We start from the raw sequence: 18,116 nt of genomic DNA, 5'->3' as shown, positions 1-18,116 counted from the left end.
TAAATCCATTTCAGTAGTTTTCAGGAAAATTACATTTTTTACCTAGACCCACACATTTTGTGAATATTCAATTTATCCTAATTAAAATGTTTTTTTTGGCTCAGTCTGAACACGTTGAACAATGATTATTAAATCAAACAACAATATTGTTGATGATAAATTCAAAGTTTATTTATTTATTTTTCAAAACGCTATAAATCCATCAATTTTTGAAAAAAAAAAAAATGATGGTTTGTCTTTTAAAAAACAAACAAGAGAACATGCAACATATAATCAGGTACTCATAGTATAAATGAATATAAATTAAATAAGTGCAAATGCATGAAATAAATAAAAGCCAAATAAAATAAATAGTAAAATAAAATAAATAGTAAAAATAAAATACATATTTCCAGTGATATGTTCTAATATTGTCCACCACATAAAACAAATAATTTAAAAATAACACACATACAAATACCAGTCCTTAAATACAACAATGTTAAAAATACATTCAAATCATTTAGTAACACATTTAGGCTATTAGAACTATTCAGTACTTTTAATGTCACGTTAGCAGGCTTCTTTACAGGAAAATATCTTTATCGCGAGGGGGAAAACCTACAAAACAGTATTATACTAGTCAATTCTGAAACGAAAGTTGTACTCACCAAAACACTTTTATGAAGGTCGCCTTGCAAACGGGCACATTCTCCGGATGTCTGTTGCACAAAAGACTGTACTTAACAGATACGTTCCGGTCTTTTTGTTTGTTAATGTCCTGGACTTTCGGACGCTTCCTTGTCACTTGCGTGATGTCCAGGAGATGAAGTATGGCCTGGTCCTGGTCAACCTTGTTTTGTTTTTCATAAAAATAGTTGAAATTTACCATCAGATCGTCCGGCGACAGCCTCTCGGCCTGACAGAAACCTTTGGCGGCAGCTTTGTGTTGACATCCCACTGTTGGTATTAACGCGCCACCCGAGTGACGAACCTTCTTTTTTTGTTGTTTTTTGTGATTTTCTTTGTCCAGTCTGCATTTTCTACCCCCAGGTGTAGGTCTCACTGGCTCATCAAGGCCATCTAAAGTGTTACTACAGTTTAAAGCACTCATTTTGAGGAATGAATGAACATAAACAAAGTAACAAACCTCTGTTCAGATCGCCGCCTATTTGGATTGCGTAGAACGCTCACCGAATTCTGATTGGTTGAGAGGATATATCCCGTTTAGGCTAAAAATAGGTTTGGCGCTTATCTCGTTTTGGAAAGAAACTGCATCTTGCAGTACATTTTAAACAAGTAAATATAGCGATTTGTCATGAAACGTTGATGGAGCAGTGAATAGGTCCAGTACACAGCAAAATGACATGACAAACTCATTTTTTTTTAAAATGGCGTTTATCCCGTTTTGGAAAAGAGCTCTTCATATATATATATATATATTCATATACAACGCTCGGGCGTATTCATATATATATATATATATATATATATATATATATATATATATATATATATATATATATATATATGTGTGTGTGTGTGTGTATGTATGTGTGTGTGTGTGTGTAATTATTATTATTATTTAATCTTAAATCTCAGATCTTAATTATTAAATCTCAATATTTAACACGACTTTTTAATTAGTTACTATATTTAAATGTAAACATGAATATATCTAATATTTAAATAGGTTTGGTAATAGGCGCTGTTGGTCCCACTAATTCTGCGTTGAAAACATACTACACCGATTGCAATATTCGTTAGTGGCTCGTAGGGCACGCTGTGGTCTGAGCCTAACCCTTTGTGCTTGTCTCTGCCCCTTTTTAAGGTTCGCTTAACTCGCTTCCAAATAAGGAAGCAAATGGTGACAGTCGTGAGCGCGCTTCAGCCAAAGCCGCGCACATCAGGCGGCTCGCGACTCCGATCGCCATATAAGGAAACAAGGACATTTCATTTCTATAGACAAAAATTCACACAGTAAGCGCTAGAGGGAGCGGTGTACAGCAGCAAAGAAAGAATGAAACTGCAAAGGGGGAAGAACATATCTCGCAGACCAAATAACACACATTATAATTTATTATCTTCAATTTGCAATCAACCATAATAGTTAATAGTTCCATTTACTCGCTTTTGCTCATTCGTAGACTCTTGCAAATTAACGGCTGTTCAAAACGTGTCCATGAATGAATGCTTACGGTCCTCACTGAAATGTTCTCACAGTTCAAATCAATGCTGACACCTAGTGTACAAAATTGACATTTCTGCTTCCATCTGAATACAAACAAGACCCATGAGTGCATTGCATGCTTAAATCTTTATTTTTGAGGTTTATATATGTAAAGTGTATGTAACAGTAAAAAGTATAAACAGGGACAGAGAATGATCCCTAGTAGGTCAGTTTAGACAGGTCCATTTTTTTACAGTCTATGAATGTGAAGAGATCACAGGACACATTCAAAACCCCACAACCGAGGCTCTGGTGGAATGCAACAAAGAACAATGCCACAAAGACACATTACAGACATGCCTTGGGGGGCAAACACATATTGTCATTGGCTGTAAAAATCTGGAAACTGAATTCTCCAGGTATACTCTTTCACTGCCACATCATACATGAAAGAAGAATGTCATATGACAAAAATGAAAACTAAATGAAAGTAAGACGCAACAGAGCTCAAACCACTAAAAAAACAGAATCAAATCAGGTGTTTACTAATATGATATGCAAATATGAACATGATTACAGAATAGTGCACAATGACTGAGCTTTCCTCAAGGCATTTTTTTATAGTTAATATTGGCTTTTCTATCAATACTATCAAGTCCAACTTAATCAAAGTGTCAGGATGGTTTTGAACACCCAAAAACATGCCAGCAGTTAAAAAGGGGTGTACAGGACCAATCGAGCACTCGAGATAATTGGAATGGAATACAATATGTTTGTTACCCCGATGAAACAAAGTAAAACAAACTCATTGACAGGATTTATCATAGAATTCATAAATGGATGTATACAAGATGGAGAGATGGAATGCACAGAAAGGCCACAATTTGGTACAGAGATAATAAAACAAAGGTCTTGCAAAGATCACATAATATAGTGTACTTACACTTTTAATACTAAACATCATTATCAAGCTCAAGCCTTACTGAAATAATGGCAGTTCATGTGCAAAGATATTCATGGCTAAAGACAACAAACCAACAACGTGTCTACAGAGCGCAATGCAAGTGCAATCCAAAAGTTACACGACCCTGACCTGCTATGGAGGATGTATTTGGCTGTACAGGAATGAACAACTGTAAACGTATCAATGCAGCTCTGTGGAGTTTAGCCCTTGTGCTAAATACATAATTAGTTTGCATTTTACATAATTGTCCCTGAAAAACTGCTGGTTTGTGATATTTGGTTTATATTCATATTTGTGTTGATATTAAAAAATCTGGTTTAAGACATCTTGCAAAAAATCAGTCAACCTGCATTATAAGGAGAGATTTAAGTGCTATATTCGGAGATCAGCGATATTTGGTATCATATCATTGGTCGCGTCTGTGCAGTTTACATCTTGTTCTGGCATCTTCGGTTTGATTGAGAAGCTATCTAGTCTTCTTATGTTGTGCAGCCACCTGACCCTGGCTTCTTGTCTTGTTTACCACATCTGTAGCCTGGAAAAAAAAAAAAAAAATTGAGAAAAAAAACTTTAGAATTAAAAATTTCTAACCATTAAGGACATTTTTTAAGGTGAAGAATGTAAGATTTTTATGTTAAAATACATTCTCCTAATCAAGATAATTGTTCATTGACTATTATTAGTATGTCATTCATGGGTTTATCTCCCCCAAAAGTGTAAATATTGAGCCTACCAGGCACCATACACAGAGCGGTCTGCTTAGATCTGTCAGTCTCTAACCAGCTCAACCTATTGCAGTGTTGCCAGATTGGAAATGTCCAAGTATCATACCAGAAGCTCAAAATTATCATATTTGGGAGAAAATTATCGTACACGAGTCAAACGTACAGAATACAGCTATTTCACGAGTTCACACTTACATACAATTAGAGGGGGTAAAGTTTAATGCGTATTTGGCGTGCTGTCCTTTTTGAAACGACATGAAAATGACTTTATTGCTAAAATATCGACCTCAGCTTGGAAAAACTGACCTAACGTGGAAGGAACGTTAACTTTTTTTTTTTTTTACTTTTTTCTTCTTGCAAAACATACAGATATGACATGTTAATGATATCCAACTTTGTATACAATATACAAAAAGAACATTAACTTGTGCTCATGAGAGAGTCATTCTCCACGATGATTGGCCGAGAAGACATAACGTGAGATGAGACGGAAGACGTGCGTAACACCACGTTCACGTTCTTCTCACGGTAGACGTAGAATCCACAACTAGATCAATAAGTATAGAAGCCCTATGATTACAACGACCATCATTTGAAGTTTCACACAATTCTGAAATTATCGTACATTATGGGATTTTTTTTATTATTGATCGTACATAGGTCAAAATTATCGTACAAATACGATCATTATCGTATGTCTGGCACTATAGCGAGAGTTAGGGGCGTGGCTTCTGTAGCAGGCTTTTTTTTCTGCATTAAGACCTTCAAAGATTAAACAGGTATTGAACTCTTAAAGGGATAGTTCACCCCAAAAAGTAGATTCTGTAATTAATTACTCACCCTCATGTCGTTACAAACAATCTTCGGAATAAAAATTAAGAGAGCTTTCTGACCCCACATAGACTGCAATGTAATTACCCAGAAAGGTAGTAGAAAACTCTTGGATTTTACAAAAAATATCTTCATTTGTATTCTTAAGATGAACGAAGGTCTTACTGGTTTGGAACGACATGAGGGTGAGTAATTAATGACAGAATTTTCATTTTTGGGTGCACTAACCCTTTAAGACAAATGTAACCGACCGTATATAATGTTTATTTAGATGTGTCCAGCGTAGAAAGCCTCAAGTCAAAAATGCGCCCTGTGCAGATACGTTGCATGGGTTTATTATAAGTGAGACGTTAACATTCGCTCAAGACAGTGTTATTAGACAACTCAATTGCTTACTCATGACACACACCAACACCGCTAAAAGTATTCTTAATATTTTGGACCTTTTATTGAATGTAGCTACATTTACCAGTTGAGACATGCCTTCACAAGCACCCGTAAAAGCTGTGATTGTGATGTTCGAGTTGGGGGAGACATGATGCGCAAGGGGGCATTTGCAAGGTTGTTTGAAAATATGCTTTTGTAATTCTGCTAGGTGCCACTAGTGTCGCAGAAACTACATGCTTCACCTTTAAATAAAAACATTTATTAAAGGAATATATTTACCTGCTCTAGTATTACTCCAGCAGCTTGGTCTATGGCTGTGCCTACTTCTCTGTACTGGCCAGAGTACCGGATACAAGCCCAGGTCAGCATCGCAATCATGGCTAGACCAACTACACAGTCACATGCAAAGGAAATAGTTTCCAGGCCAATGAAGTGCAAAATTCCTGACAGCACATACAGGAGGCAGATCAGGACAAACAGCACTGCAGGTGTCCGGAAAGCACTGAAAACATTCTTGGACTGAGAGGAACAAGAGTACAAAAAGAAATTAATAAAATCCTCTAAATATTTTTCTCACATCAATTCTTTTGATTCTTTTCCACAATGCTGCCGTTACCTCATTGTGCTTTCTTAAGGACTCCCACTGCTCCATCAGCTCCCTTTCCAACTGTTCCTGGTATCGGTGACAGAAATCCCGCCCACCCATCTTCTTAGTGCCGGAGAAGAGCTGAAGGGCCTCCTGCAGGAAGAAGCGGTGCTTTTCCTCCAGTGAGTCAGGAGCCACATAAGGCAGATCTCCACCACATACCTAACAGAGAGAGGGAATTTATAAAAAAAGAAATAAAAGGACATAATATCCATTTACCCTTTTATATAATGTTCGAACACCACATGCCAATGCAAATGTCAATAGTTTGCAACACAGAATGTGTAGGGTAACATGGGGTAAGATGCCTTTTGATGAATGGCTGTGCAATTTTTAAATTTGTCATTTCATCTGAATAACAAGTTTGTGAGATTTAGTCAGCCGAAAACAGTTTTGAGGTTAACTGATCTAATTTTGTGTCTCTGGAAAATACTGTTCTATGACATTATATTATGTTGAATATCATATAAGTTTTTGTGTCTATTTGTTAATGAGGGATTTGTGGACACCGACACATTCATGTTTATAGATTTGTGGAGTAAAAGTTATAGTAAAAAGATAAAACGAGACCCTTGGGGAAGGTAAATAGAATAGTTGATTTAGTATTTTACATTAATGACAATTTAAAGCATATATAAATATTAATAATAAATATACATTAACAGTCATTTATACATTCTGTAAAGGTTTATCTGGCAGATTTGATATTTGACATTTTGTGCTATAACAACTAAATTAGCAAATGTTTCTGTTTCTTTCCTATAATAACACTGACCGATGCATAATCATCCTGAACATGCTAAACTTATACCAAAATGTTACAGTTAATACAGTTAATAAACAGTTAAAGGTAGGGTAGGTAGGAATTTTATAAAAAAAAAAATTTTCAAAATTGGTTTAAACTTTCTATATATATCAATACATAATTAAAATGTAAGTACTCTGAAAAAAAAAAAATAAAAAAAAAAAAAAAAAAATAAGAGTATAAAAATCGAGTGACTCTAGACCGTTTAATCTGCATTAAACACAGCTCATTATTTCCATTCGGGACGAAACAAAGGATTGGCTTAGGCGACTGTCACTCTCTCTCGCAACCATGGCAACCACCCTTTAGCTAAAGGATCTGCCCACTTGCGCGCAACCAGCCGTTTGATTTGAGGAATTCAAGAGGCACGGAACCTAGGAATAGGAGATGCAAAACTCGACGCAGGTCCTCTTGTCCAAGAAGTGCTCCTTGCCCTGCACTTCGACCACCCCGTCCTCGGCCTCTACTTCCTCGGACCTAGTTGCACGGCCTCTTGCACGACCTCCTCTGCTTCGCCCTCGACCCCGGACCTGTCCTCGAGCTGACGATGCGGTACTTGTCTCTGGAGTGTAGTCCTCATCAGAGTCAACAATGCTTTCATCATGGAAACTCTTACATGCAGAACAACACCATATATGTTATGAATCTTACACGAAATTCATCTTCATCACAGTGTAACTGATGGTAATGGAAAAACGTGTATCAATGCAACCTGTTTTTAGCTTTGTCTTATAGATATAACTAGCTCGTTAGCGAATCAAATTTTTTTTTTTAAACTTTACCAATATCGATATGCTAGCTTGATAGTGAGTACTAAAATACATCTTATTTGTTTAAATTCATAATGATAAAGTTAGATTTTTTTATTACATGTGATTCTGACATGATGTCACTACATGCATGGTGCTCCTTCCTCTCCGCTCGTCTCAGATAAATAATGCGTCTTCCAGCTCAGCGGTCGGAGTCGCACGTTCATGTGTTTTGGGGGCGTGGCTTTGGAAGGAGCCCAGAAGGGAGGGGGTGGAGTGAATGGAAATAATGAGCTGTCTTTAAAACAGTCGTGAGAGGTCTACAGACACTCGATTTTTATACTTTCTTTTTCAGAGTACTTACATTTTAATTATGTATTGATATATAAATAAAGTTTAAACAAATTTGGAAAATAAGTTTTTTAGACAATTCCTACCTACCCTACCTTTAAGTTGTAAAAGTAAATCCACATTGTTCTTGAAGGGGGCATCTTCCCCCATGTTACCCTAATTTGTGAGAATGACAATTTATCTGTCTCTTGCTTATTATTTAAGACATTTGATTATTTCTCAGAATTTGTAGGAAAATCTTATTGAATCCAAAACACAGATCTTATACTAAGGTGAAAGTTAATGAACATGAATGATTCGTGATTTTCACAAGACACAACATATTCAGCAGTTGCATTATGCATTGACCTTTTGGGAGGGACTGTAATTATTGTACACATAACAAGAGTTCAACACATTCCAGGTAACATACCTTCTCCATATTCCTGTAGTACTGGTCTTTGGCTGACGCCACCGCCGCAAGGTTATTGGCCTCTGCTGTAGCCTGAATGAGTCAAAACATTACATCAAAACCATGAAATCTTGTGATAAAGCAATACCAAATAAATACCAAATATTAGTAAAACTATATTATGTTACCTCTAGCATGGATTTAGGTTGTGGAAGGTCTTCTCCCTGATATATCTTAATATATGCCTAAAAAATTACAAACAAAACTCATGAAAAATTCTGTTCAACCAAATATGGACCAAGATGTTCATAAGCCAGTTGTGTGCTCACTTTAAAGAACTCCAGCAGGCCTCTGCAGGTCACCTTATTCCCATTGATCTCTTTCACAGCCAGCTCGTCAGTCTTGAGCAGGTTGGGAATGAGTTCACGCAACTGTTCCTTAAACTCTGGAGCCACATCTAAGAATCGAAAATGGAATGATTGTTAAAGAGAGTTAGTACATGTAAACACAACAAATAACAAACATGCCAGTATAAAATGAGGCACTGAAAATGCAAATGAAACACAGTAACACACACAATGAGATACGCAAATATCAGTAAATGGAGTGTTGACAAATATACACTACTTTACTACGGTTTGGGGTCAGTAAGATTTTTTTCTGCCTGATATTTTAATTTGGCAACAATGGATTAAACCGATCAAAAGTGAATCAAAAGTTCAGCATAGAATGATTTCTAAATGTTATTTTAAATACTTCACAATATTACGGTTTTTACTGTATTTTGATCAAATAGCCTAAATGCAGCCTTGGTTGGCATAAAACGTTGAAGCATTACAAAATATCCAATCGACCCCAAACTTTTGAATGGTTGTGCATGTCATTTTTGTGTGGATGTGTAACAGCAGAATTAGGAATGGGCACTTTGTTCATTTTGCCCAAACAGATAAATGAAACAAATTTGGGGGTCCGTCACCCAACTTTTAAATTGTGGGTGTTTGTTGCATCCCACCACACTCTAGCATCTCTAATAATTTGTCAAACAAATCTGAACACAAATTACTGTGAAAACGTACTGTAACCAATCACAAAATTGTTGTAAAAATGTTTCAAAGTTAAAAAACAAAAATCAATTATTGTGCTTCCAAGTTGAATCTTTGCTGGCAGTATCAAATGCTCTGGTACTTGTGCCCATCTCTAGGTAGAGTGTTTAGTGTGAGTAATAAAACATGAATGAAGTCTAATACCACACAGCTGTCCCCTGAATGCAGGGCTTGTTGCCACCTTCAGGCCAGGGTGTGGTAAGAGAAAACAGGAAATGGAGGTGAAACAGGAGTGAATGTGCTCTCTCACTGTCTGAAGCTCCTCATGCTGAGACTGCTTCACCTGAACATCACCACACAAACACACAAGAGAGAGATCACTGAAGACAAACACACAACTGAACAAATAGTGAACCTTAAGTCATTCTTAGTCACATACTTGAAGACGTTTGTCCAAGAAATCGCTTCCTCCCTTAAACCCAAATTTATACTCATATGGGAAACTCCAGTCTCTGACCAGGAACATAAGCGACTGTGGGCAAGAAAGAGTTGCACTGAAATTAAGGAAACACACAATAAAACGCACAAGCACAGACATGTCTGTCTAGATGCACTCTGATATGCAGCTTCAAGTTTCTGTCCTGAGCTCTCAAGATATTGTTGTCCATGGTTTCATATTAATGCAGTAATTTTGGATAGGTACCACGGTACTACCACTGTTTTCTCTGAAGAATCTTGGTACGGATATAAATACAATGGGATGTAATTATGATAATCATTCAATATAATATTTTGAATAACATGATATTGGCATCTGATACCATCATTTTAACACAGTGTCAGCAGAGGTGTTTTTAGGTCCTGAGGTTATTCTGCTCACAAAGTTAAATGAGTGCCAAGCAAAAAAAAACCACAAATTTGAAATGCAAATGTGAGCACAGAAGGCATGCATCACTACAGGTACACACAGACACAAACACATTTAAACTAACAGAGATTACTACAATGTCAGTATCAGAAAGGTGTGTTCATACCTGAAAAGGCTTCAGAAAGATTTCGTCCATTGCAAGTCGGCCGTACTCTGTAAACAGCTACACAAACACAAAAAAATGACAGGTGTAATAAAAAAAGTTAGAAAAACCATAAAAAAAAAAAAGACTAATGACTGTGATATACTGTATGGTCGGTAAGGTTAAGAACAGAGATGCATCAGAACAGATGGGCTTTTCAGTTTAACGCATTAAAAATATTTAACGCAATTAACACAGCATCTGTTTTTTCCCCATCATCCTTTGGCTAGCATAACATAGGATCACGCTGTTATTTATGTAAATGTTTTAAATCATTTAAGCGCGATAAGGATTCTTAAAATAATAAGGAAAAATCTTAAAGCACTGTTTACAAGGTTACATGGGTCAAAAAACAATGTAAACAATAACGTTTTGTGCATTTTGACAGGGCAAGTCAAAATCTGAACTGGTCTGACTGGGCCAATAGACAAAAATTAGCCCTGATACAGTGTTATGCATAAGTTTAGACACCCATGCTAAAGTTGACTAAAAAGAGGAATAAAAAAACATCTTTTGGAAATTGAACTTAATGCCTTAATGTTTTTTTTTTTTTTTTTTTTTTTTTTTTGTTTGTTGGCATGGAGTACTTTCCATAAGATCATCTCTCAATGCAAACCAGCTATTAGGCTAACTGAAATAAAACCATGCCAATCTCTAGGTATGGTGAAGGCTATGTGATGATGTGGGGCTATTTTAATTCCAAAGGCCAAGGGAACTTTATCAGGATGCATAGTATCCTGGATCCATGAAGTAACTGGCCTTTAAAAATAAAAATCTGCCTGCCTCTATGGGAATTTAACATAGGGGTGTCCAGACTTATGCACCCTGTATTTTAAGGAAGAACATGTATTTATTTACGATACATTATTCATTCACAAAGAAAATTGGTGTCCTTAAAGGTTGGATTTTTCCTAATTTTTTAAATTAAGGCATTAAGTTCAATTTCCAAAAGATGTTTTTTTATTCCTCTTTTTAGTCAACTTTAGCATGGGTGTCTAAACTTATGCATAGCACTGTATTATTGAAGAGCACAGGTATGTGACGTTTATTACAATGAGTTTATGAGAAGATTGTTGTAAGTCTAATAAATGTTAAAATGTTTACCTTTTAATTATACTGTAATGCTGAATGGCTATAATTAATGGCTAAAATTGAAGAAAAAAAATCAATTTCATAGAGACATCAGTAGCAGTATTGGTATCGATGATACTGACCTTTTTCATAAAAAGATGTCATTAAACAAATATTTAAAATATAGGCTACTGTCTTTATGTTGTTTCTACATTCATTTGGAGATTAAAAATGTGAAGCAATATAAATATATATTACACACGTTAATGTTAGGTGCAATTAATCATGATTAATTACAGAAAAATGTAATGTAAATGTTTTTTAATCGATTGACAGCACTAGTTACAAAAGATTTCTATTCTAAATAAATGACTTTTTACATTTGCATCTCAAGTAAATGTATCTTGATTTAAAGATGTTTTTAGATATTTGTATTGGAAAACAGGACAAAAATAGCAAGATATTCATTATATTCACAGAAATTCATGACTTTATGAATTTAAAACTTTCTGCTCTGATTTAAGACCTTTTAAGGCCTTAATTTGTGTATGGATGACTTAAGACTTTTCAAGACTCGCAGAAACCCTGATTTTAAACCATTAATTGCTCTGTGGTGTAATAAAGACAATGTTTTCCACATCAAAAATGCAGGACAGTCTCAAGACAAAACAGTTGGCTAGTTGTGACTTGACTAACCTGAAGTTGCTGTAGATCATCTTCCTGAATATTTTGTGACAGGTTATAAATCTAGAGGAAGAAAAAAAGTAATTATAATTATGACACATTTCCAGTCGTCTTCTTTCAAGTCATTTGTGGCAAAATTGTTAAGATGCAATGTGGAAACCTGGATAGAACTGGTCATGGTGCTGAGGGCAAAGATGGTGGCGCAATCTCTCACTGTGGACTGATAATCAAAAGCTCCTTGTGTGTCCATTAAAAGCACTGCAACCTACAGAGAAGAACAAAATGCTCCATTTTAGTACTAAGGTTCTCCAAACTCAAGAGAGCAAGTGACCGGAAGTGATCAAAGTGTTTTGACGATTTTTTTTTAAACATTACGCATTAAGCATCACTGACGATAAAATCTTGACAGGAAATGACCACAAACTTACTATGAATCTGATTTCAGGGCTTGTGCAAGTACCGATTGCTGAACAAAAACCACTTAATAACATTTCAGACAGTAATAAAGTTCATAATGCAACCGGCGTCATAATAAATATCTAGGGAACTGAAACTGACTAATGCTAGTCATTTAGTTCTTCATTCAATCTCAGTTCTTTATTCACCCCATTTATCTCAAACATGCAAGACCACTAATGACAGGAATTGTAGGGAATTCCACTTAATGATTTTCAGTATATCTAAGAAAGCAACAAATAATTGATCCAACTATTTTTGGTAATATTTAAAAAAGTTCCATTTATTACAACAAAATCATAAAGTTCCTAACAAAAGTTAAAACTACACAATGTCATATAAAGAACCAGTTAGTAACACTGATCTCACAAGCCTTAAAAATAACCTAACGCCACAACAATTTTGATTTATTTTGATGCAGATATGACCAAAAGTAATGATTTGCAGTTAAAAAAGTCATTCAGATGTAAATTCAGTAACTGCCAAAGCTGATTAGTGAGTGAAAAGGTTTTTGAATGATTAGTTAAAAAAAACCCAGCTTTGAATCATTCAAACACATATCGGACTACACTGGTCATGCTGTAAGTTTGTTTTGTGCAACCAGCAATGGACAACAAAGTAGAAGCAGATTTTAAATATACAGATACAAATAGAAACAACATTTTAATGCACTATTTCTCTTTCACTGACTTCAAGTTCGCAAATCTAATTGACTGCAGTGTTCCCTCTGCATAAGCGAAAGAACTCAAAACACAATCATAAAAATCATTGGGTCTCATTCACTAAGCATGCGTACGCATAAATCTGTGCGTGAAATCTGCGTACAGACGTTTTTTTTTTTCTGAACAAATCATGATTCATCAATAACTATGGAAGTAAAATAATGTCAAATGTTTTTGAAACAAAAAGCCTGTTGAATTGCACTACTTGAAAAAAAATAGGCATTGCATTAACCATGCTTGCATTTTAATGCATTGTATTTTTAGGGCTTGCATTTTTATGGGCTGAAATTCAACATGGTTGAATATTTAAGCTGTGAATATTTCAATTAAAAACATTTCAAACACATTTTCATTATTAAAAATTCAATAATCTATATTCACCTTTCATATTTCACTTCCAAATTATTCAAACTGTTTAAAAATACAACCTATAATATTCAACAGGCAATTTTCGGTCCATTTTATTTCGCTTTGAAAATTCGCTTCCACAAATTCGGTGGTTCAAATTCGACAGAAAATATTACGTTGACATCCATGAACTGCAGGAAGAGCAGTAGATTACCGAGCGTACTCTCCATCTGCTGTTAGTCGGCTTCACCAGCAGGTGGTGCAAAAGCGCGTGTTGTTGACGAAGACAGAGCAACAGTTAGAGCAAGCCATTCATTCATAAAACTCATTTAACAGCAATGCAAGTGTATTTGTGATTATTATGACGGCGGTTTTATGTTAAATTCAGTGTCTTCACAGTTACTTTCCCTGTGTAGCCTACAAGCATCTTTCTCTACCGTGAACAAGATTATAATGTTATTCCCCGATGCGGATACAGATCCAATATTACATTTTTGAGGTTGACATATATTTCTCTTGGTTGTTTAGTTGCCTTAACTTTATATTGTGGCGATGTGCTGCATGCAAGCTATTAGGGTTTCCCTCAATACTTAAGGATTCACCAGCTGGACATATAAAACGCTTAACGTATAGCTTAATGGACTAATTACAGTGATATAAAAGACCAAACTCGTTTAATGCTGAGCGTTTCCCAGTGATCGACTGGCATAAAGTTGGCTTGACGTTGGACATTCGCATATTTAGGGACCGTCTCTAAAGTGTATACGACTTTACACGTTTCTAACTTCAATAGCATTTGAATAGAACGACTTACAGTCAAAAACCAACTATAAAGTGTTCATGTAGTGTCAGGCATAATGCGCACCCTTTGGATTTTTTATATTTATTCAATTAAAGTTTGCTATTGAAGTTAGAAACGTGTATGCCAGTGTTTTATGCAACTTTTGAGACGGTCCCTAAATGTGCGAATGTCCAATGTCAAGCCAATTTTACATTTATTAGGCTACATTTAGTCATTTATTTAGCAGACGCTTTTATCCAAAGCGATTTACAGTTAAACTAACAATAGGAGGACAACAATATGCAAGTGCTATCTCTTCCCAGTTTAAGCTAATGCAATACACGTAGGCATAGCCTACTATACTATAGCCTACTGTGAAGAGAAGAGAAGAGAAGAGAAGAGAAGAGAAGAGAAGAGAAGAGAAGAGAAGAGAAGAGAAGAGAAGAGAAGAGAAGAGAAGAGAAGAGAAGAGAAGAGAAGAGAAGAGAGAAAGTGTTGATTTTATGCCAGTATCACGAAACGCTCTGCATGAAACTTTGCGCGTTACGTTCATATTCTTAGTCCATCGAGCCTATATAGTAGCCTACAGCCTACATCCCCAATAAGGTGCGAGTTTGGTCTTTTATATCACTGTATTAGTCCATAAACTACGTTAAGCGTTTTGTCCCGACAGAAGGGGAATCCTCGAGTGTGAGGTATTGAGGGAAACCGATTATAATCCTGTTCATAGGTTGAGAAAGCTGATGACATGTAACGTTAGGCTACACAGGGAAAGTGACAATGAAGTTATTGAATGAAACATAAACACAGCTTTTGTGTCTTTATCATCTTTTCCGCATATATACTGACACAGATAATCATTTTCATTTTATGAATGAATGGCTTGCTCTAACTGTTGCTGGTCTTCGTCAACAACACGCGCTTTTGCACCACCTGCTGGTGAGGTCGAGTAACAGCAGATGAGGAGTATCTCGGTAATCTACTGCTCTTCCTGCAGTTCATGGATGTCAACGTAATATTTTCTGTCGAATTTGAACCACCGAATTTGTGGAAGCGAATTTTCAAAGTGAAATAAAATGGACCGAAAATTGCCTGTTGAATATTATAGGTTGTATTTTTAAACAGTTTGAATATTTTGGAAGTGAAATATGAAAGGTGAATATGGATTATTGAATTTTTAATAATAAAAATGTGTTTGAAATGTTTTTAATTGAAATATTCACAGCTTAAATATTCAACCATGTTGAATTTCAGCCCATAAAAATGCAAGCCCTAAAATACAATGCATTAAAATGCAAGCATGGTTAATGCAATGCCTATTTTTTTTCAAGTAGTGCAATTCAACAGGCTTTTTGTTTCAAAAACATTTGACATTATTTTACTTCCATAAATAACTTTCATTCTAAAATGTATTCTAAGTCTATGAAAAAATGTAGGAACATCTAAAACACACATACACTTGGCGGCCTTTTAAACACGTTAAGATGAAATTCTAAACAGATATAGGTCTTATATACATTATAATATACCGTATATATATTACTTGCCTCTGGCACGCGGTCGCTCATTTAGAATATTCCGAATTCATCAACATTAGAATGAGGTTGCGAACAAATTCATGTGGCACAATTAGGCAGAACGTTTTTGTGAGAAGTTCAAATGCGTGAATAAATACGAATAGTGTATGCAATTATTAGTGAATAAATAGTTTCTGGTATTTAGTTCTTAATAACACCACATGACCGCAGTGCGCTGGCTGCTGTTGGGTGCTTGTTACCTCACTTCCATCCTTCTTCCGCACAATGAAAACTTCACTCCACAGATGGATGCCGGTGGTCTCTGGTTCGGAGCCTCCTCTCCAGGAGAAACCTGTCAGGGGCTCATTTTCCTGCCCAAGCCAGTCCTGACCAGGCTGCAGGGGACAAAATAAGGAGAGGTGAATATATTGTGGGAACCTGTTCAAGAGTAGCACACCAAGAGGGAGCCAATGATCTTTCAAAGTGTTTAGAATCTAACATCCTAAAACATCCTATCTGGGCAGATTTTTGCCTTAAAATTAAATTATGTGCAGCATTACATGATCTGAATATTGAATGCATTGGCTTTCTTTCTGACCTTCCTATACATGTATCGGAGCATGAAATCCAAAATGAAACTTTTCCCTTTTCGGAAGGCTCCAGCGACAGACACCACCACAACATCCTTATCTCGGACCTCAGGCGCCAACAGAATTCGACTGAGAGCATCTGTATCCAGGTCAAAGGAGTGATCCTCCTTGTTGACTGTCACAATTTGAACTGGCCCCGGTTCACCCCGCATCCTCTGTCCTATATCACAGGCTTTCTGTGGGCGACAATAAATATGTTTCAGCTTAATACCAGCAATACAATAAGGGCACACATTCATATTTGAGTGCATGACTATTTGTTTTGACCTTTAAAGCTAGCTGTTAATATCTGTTTGGACATATCAAAGAGAGTGTATTAAATCCATTTCTGGAAGGCATTATTGAGACAGTACAGGCCCTGTTGGCCAGCAAGGCAGGGTTTGTTGGGAAATTGCGATGTGGCAAGCCAGTTAAAAGGTTCAAGCATGCTCTTCTCCATTGACTGATTCGCCAGCTTGAATGTGACTTATTGTTTCAATCATTCTGACTGCTTTCACTCATGGGCAAATAACAAGAACAATCAACACTGCTGTTGAAACATCTTAAGAAATACACAAATTTACACAAAGCCAATGAGATCTGCATTTGGTGGAAGAGTTTGTGCACAAATATGTGTACAAGCAGAACAACACACCCTGAGGAATAAAATGCACAACTGGAACCGATCAAAAGAGGTGTGGAACAGAAAGACCTGCTGAAAAATGTCAGAAATTCCTGACTGTCTATTAAAAGAATATGTTATACGTACAGACAATTGCAGTACTGCTCAATTTGCTTGTAGTAATTAGAAACGTGGCAGTTGCCACTAAACAACTTCTGCCAAATATGATAAAAACAACCAGTGTTGCTTCAAAATGTGTTCGGGGTCCTATCAAACAATAGTAAATATTTATGAGTAAATCTGAAAAAGTGCAGACACCTCCTCCTCTTCTTGTTCAGACTGGCTGAATTCCAGACCCTTTATGTAATATTTTCCATATATGAACCAGAAGTTGTTTACGTGGTAAGATCTTAAAGGATGCATGAATATTATTGGAATATAAAATCAAACTAGCTGATATTAAACTAACGTTAGCTAGTTACTGTCGCCTCGCCCCAACATTGAGGAGTTTCTTAATCAAAGCGACAACGTATTTGAGAAACGGACGAAACAGCCATCTTAAAAGTGTCTTGAACTAGCGTACATATTACTGACTTTAAAAACAACTAATTCATTCCGGTACCTTATGCTTCGCTTTTCACTGCAGACCTTCCGCGGGTTCTGTTCCAGAGTATGAACGTCCAGTTTTAATAAACACAACTTTGTCAGTCAAAGAACATCCCACCGCGCGTGTTGCCAGGAAATGTAGTTTTTACGGTAATAAATTTGCATACACTCCAACTGTAAACAGGCCACACAAGAACTACAACATCCATGAGGACCCAGAGTAAAACTCGCCTGACTAGCGGGGTTTGTTTTTATGGTCCAATCAGAGGACATCGATATTATTGAGCCTTAACCAATTTTTAAAACTCCGTTTTATTAAAAAGTCTATTGAATATTACCTCTAATATTACATCATTGTACGCACATTCAGACCTGTTTTACTGGTATGTCAATGCATTTAAAATCGTTAGCTCATGCCAACATGGAAAAAAAAAAAGTCAAAAAAGTTTTGCCAGACATCTAGGGAGTGTCTTCTAGTTTTCTCGTAATGAGTCATCATACTAGTATGGCAGCCTTCATAGAGTAGCCAGGACCAAGAACCACTCATGAACACTTATTCACTACATTAC

The 18,116-nt window shown here is 36.1% G+C and overlaps 1 protein-coding gene across 1 annotated transcript; it reads right to left on the bottom strand.

Moving 5' to 3' along the window:
* Positions 1-2,277: 2,277 nt before the first annotated feature.
* LOC307170920 (atlastin-3-like) lies at positions 2,278-17,670 on the bottom strand. Its single transcript, XM_079892229.1, has 14 exons — positions 17,564-17,670; positions 16,289-16,516; positions 15,951-16,085; positions 12,027-12,131; positions 11,879-11,929; positions 10,076-10,132; positions 9,481-9,573; positions 9,246-9,384; positions 8,328-8,455; positions 8,187-8,243; positions 8,020-8,091; positions 5,673-5,864; positions 5,336-5,575; positions 2,278-3,648 (listed from the first exon to the last, which is right to left on the bottom strand). Exons 2-14 carry the CDS (start codon positions 16,490-16,492, stop codon positions 3,580-3,582), a joined length of 1,542 nt encoding a protein of 513 aa, XP_079748355.1. The 5' UTR covers positions 16,493-16,516; positions 17,564-17,670; the 3' UTR covers positions 2,278-3,579.
* Positions 17,671-18,116: the final 446 nt, after the last annotated feature.

Source organism: Squalius cephalus (genome assembly GCF_949319135.1).
Source record: "Squalius cephalus genome assembly, chromosome: 14".
Lineage (NCBI taxonomy): Eukaryota > Metazoa > Chordata > Actinopteri > Cypriniformes > Leuciscidae > Squalius > Squalius cephalus.
This window is presented reverse-complemented; position numbering and strand designations above follow the sequence as displayed.

What these genes read in the sequence shown, in the direction of transcription:
- LOC307170920 (XM_079892229.1), bottom strand. Translation starts at nt 16,492, where the DNA reads ATGCGGGGTGAACCGGGGCCAGTTCAAATTGTGACAGTCAACAAGGAG. An exon ending in GGAAGAAGGATGGAAGTGAG is followed by an intron (nt 12,132 to 15,950) that starts GTAACAAGCACC and finishes TCTTCTCTGTAG; the next exon opens with GTTGCAGTGCTTTTAATGGA. An exon ending in GCCTGCTGGAGTTCTTTAAA is followed by an intron (nt 8,244 to 8,327) that starts GTGAGCACACAA and finishes GTAATTTTTTAG; the next exon opens with GCATATATTAAGATATATCA.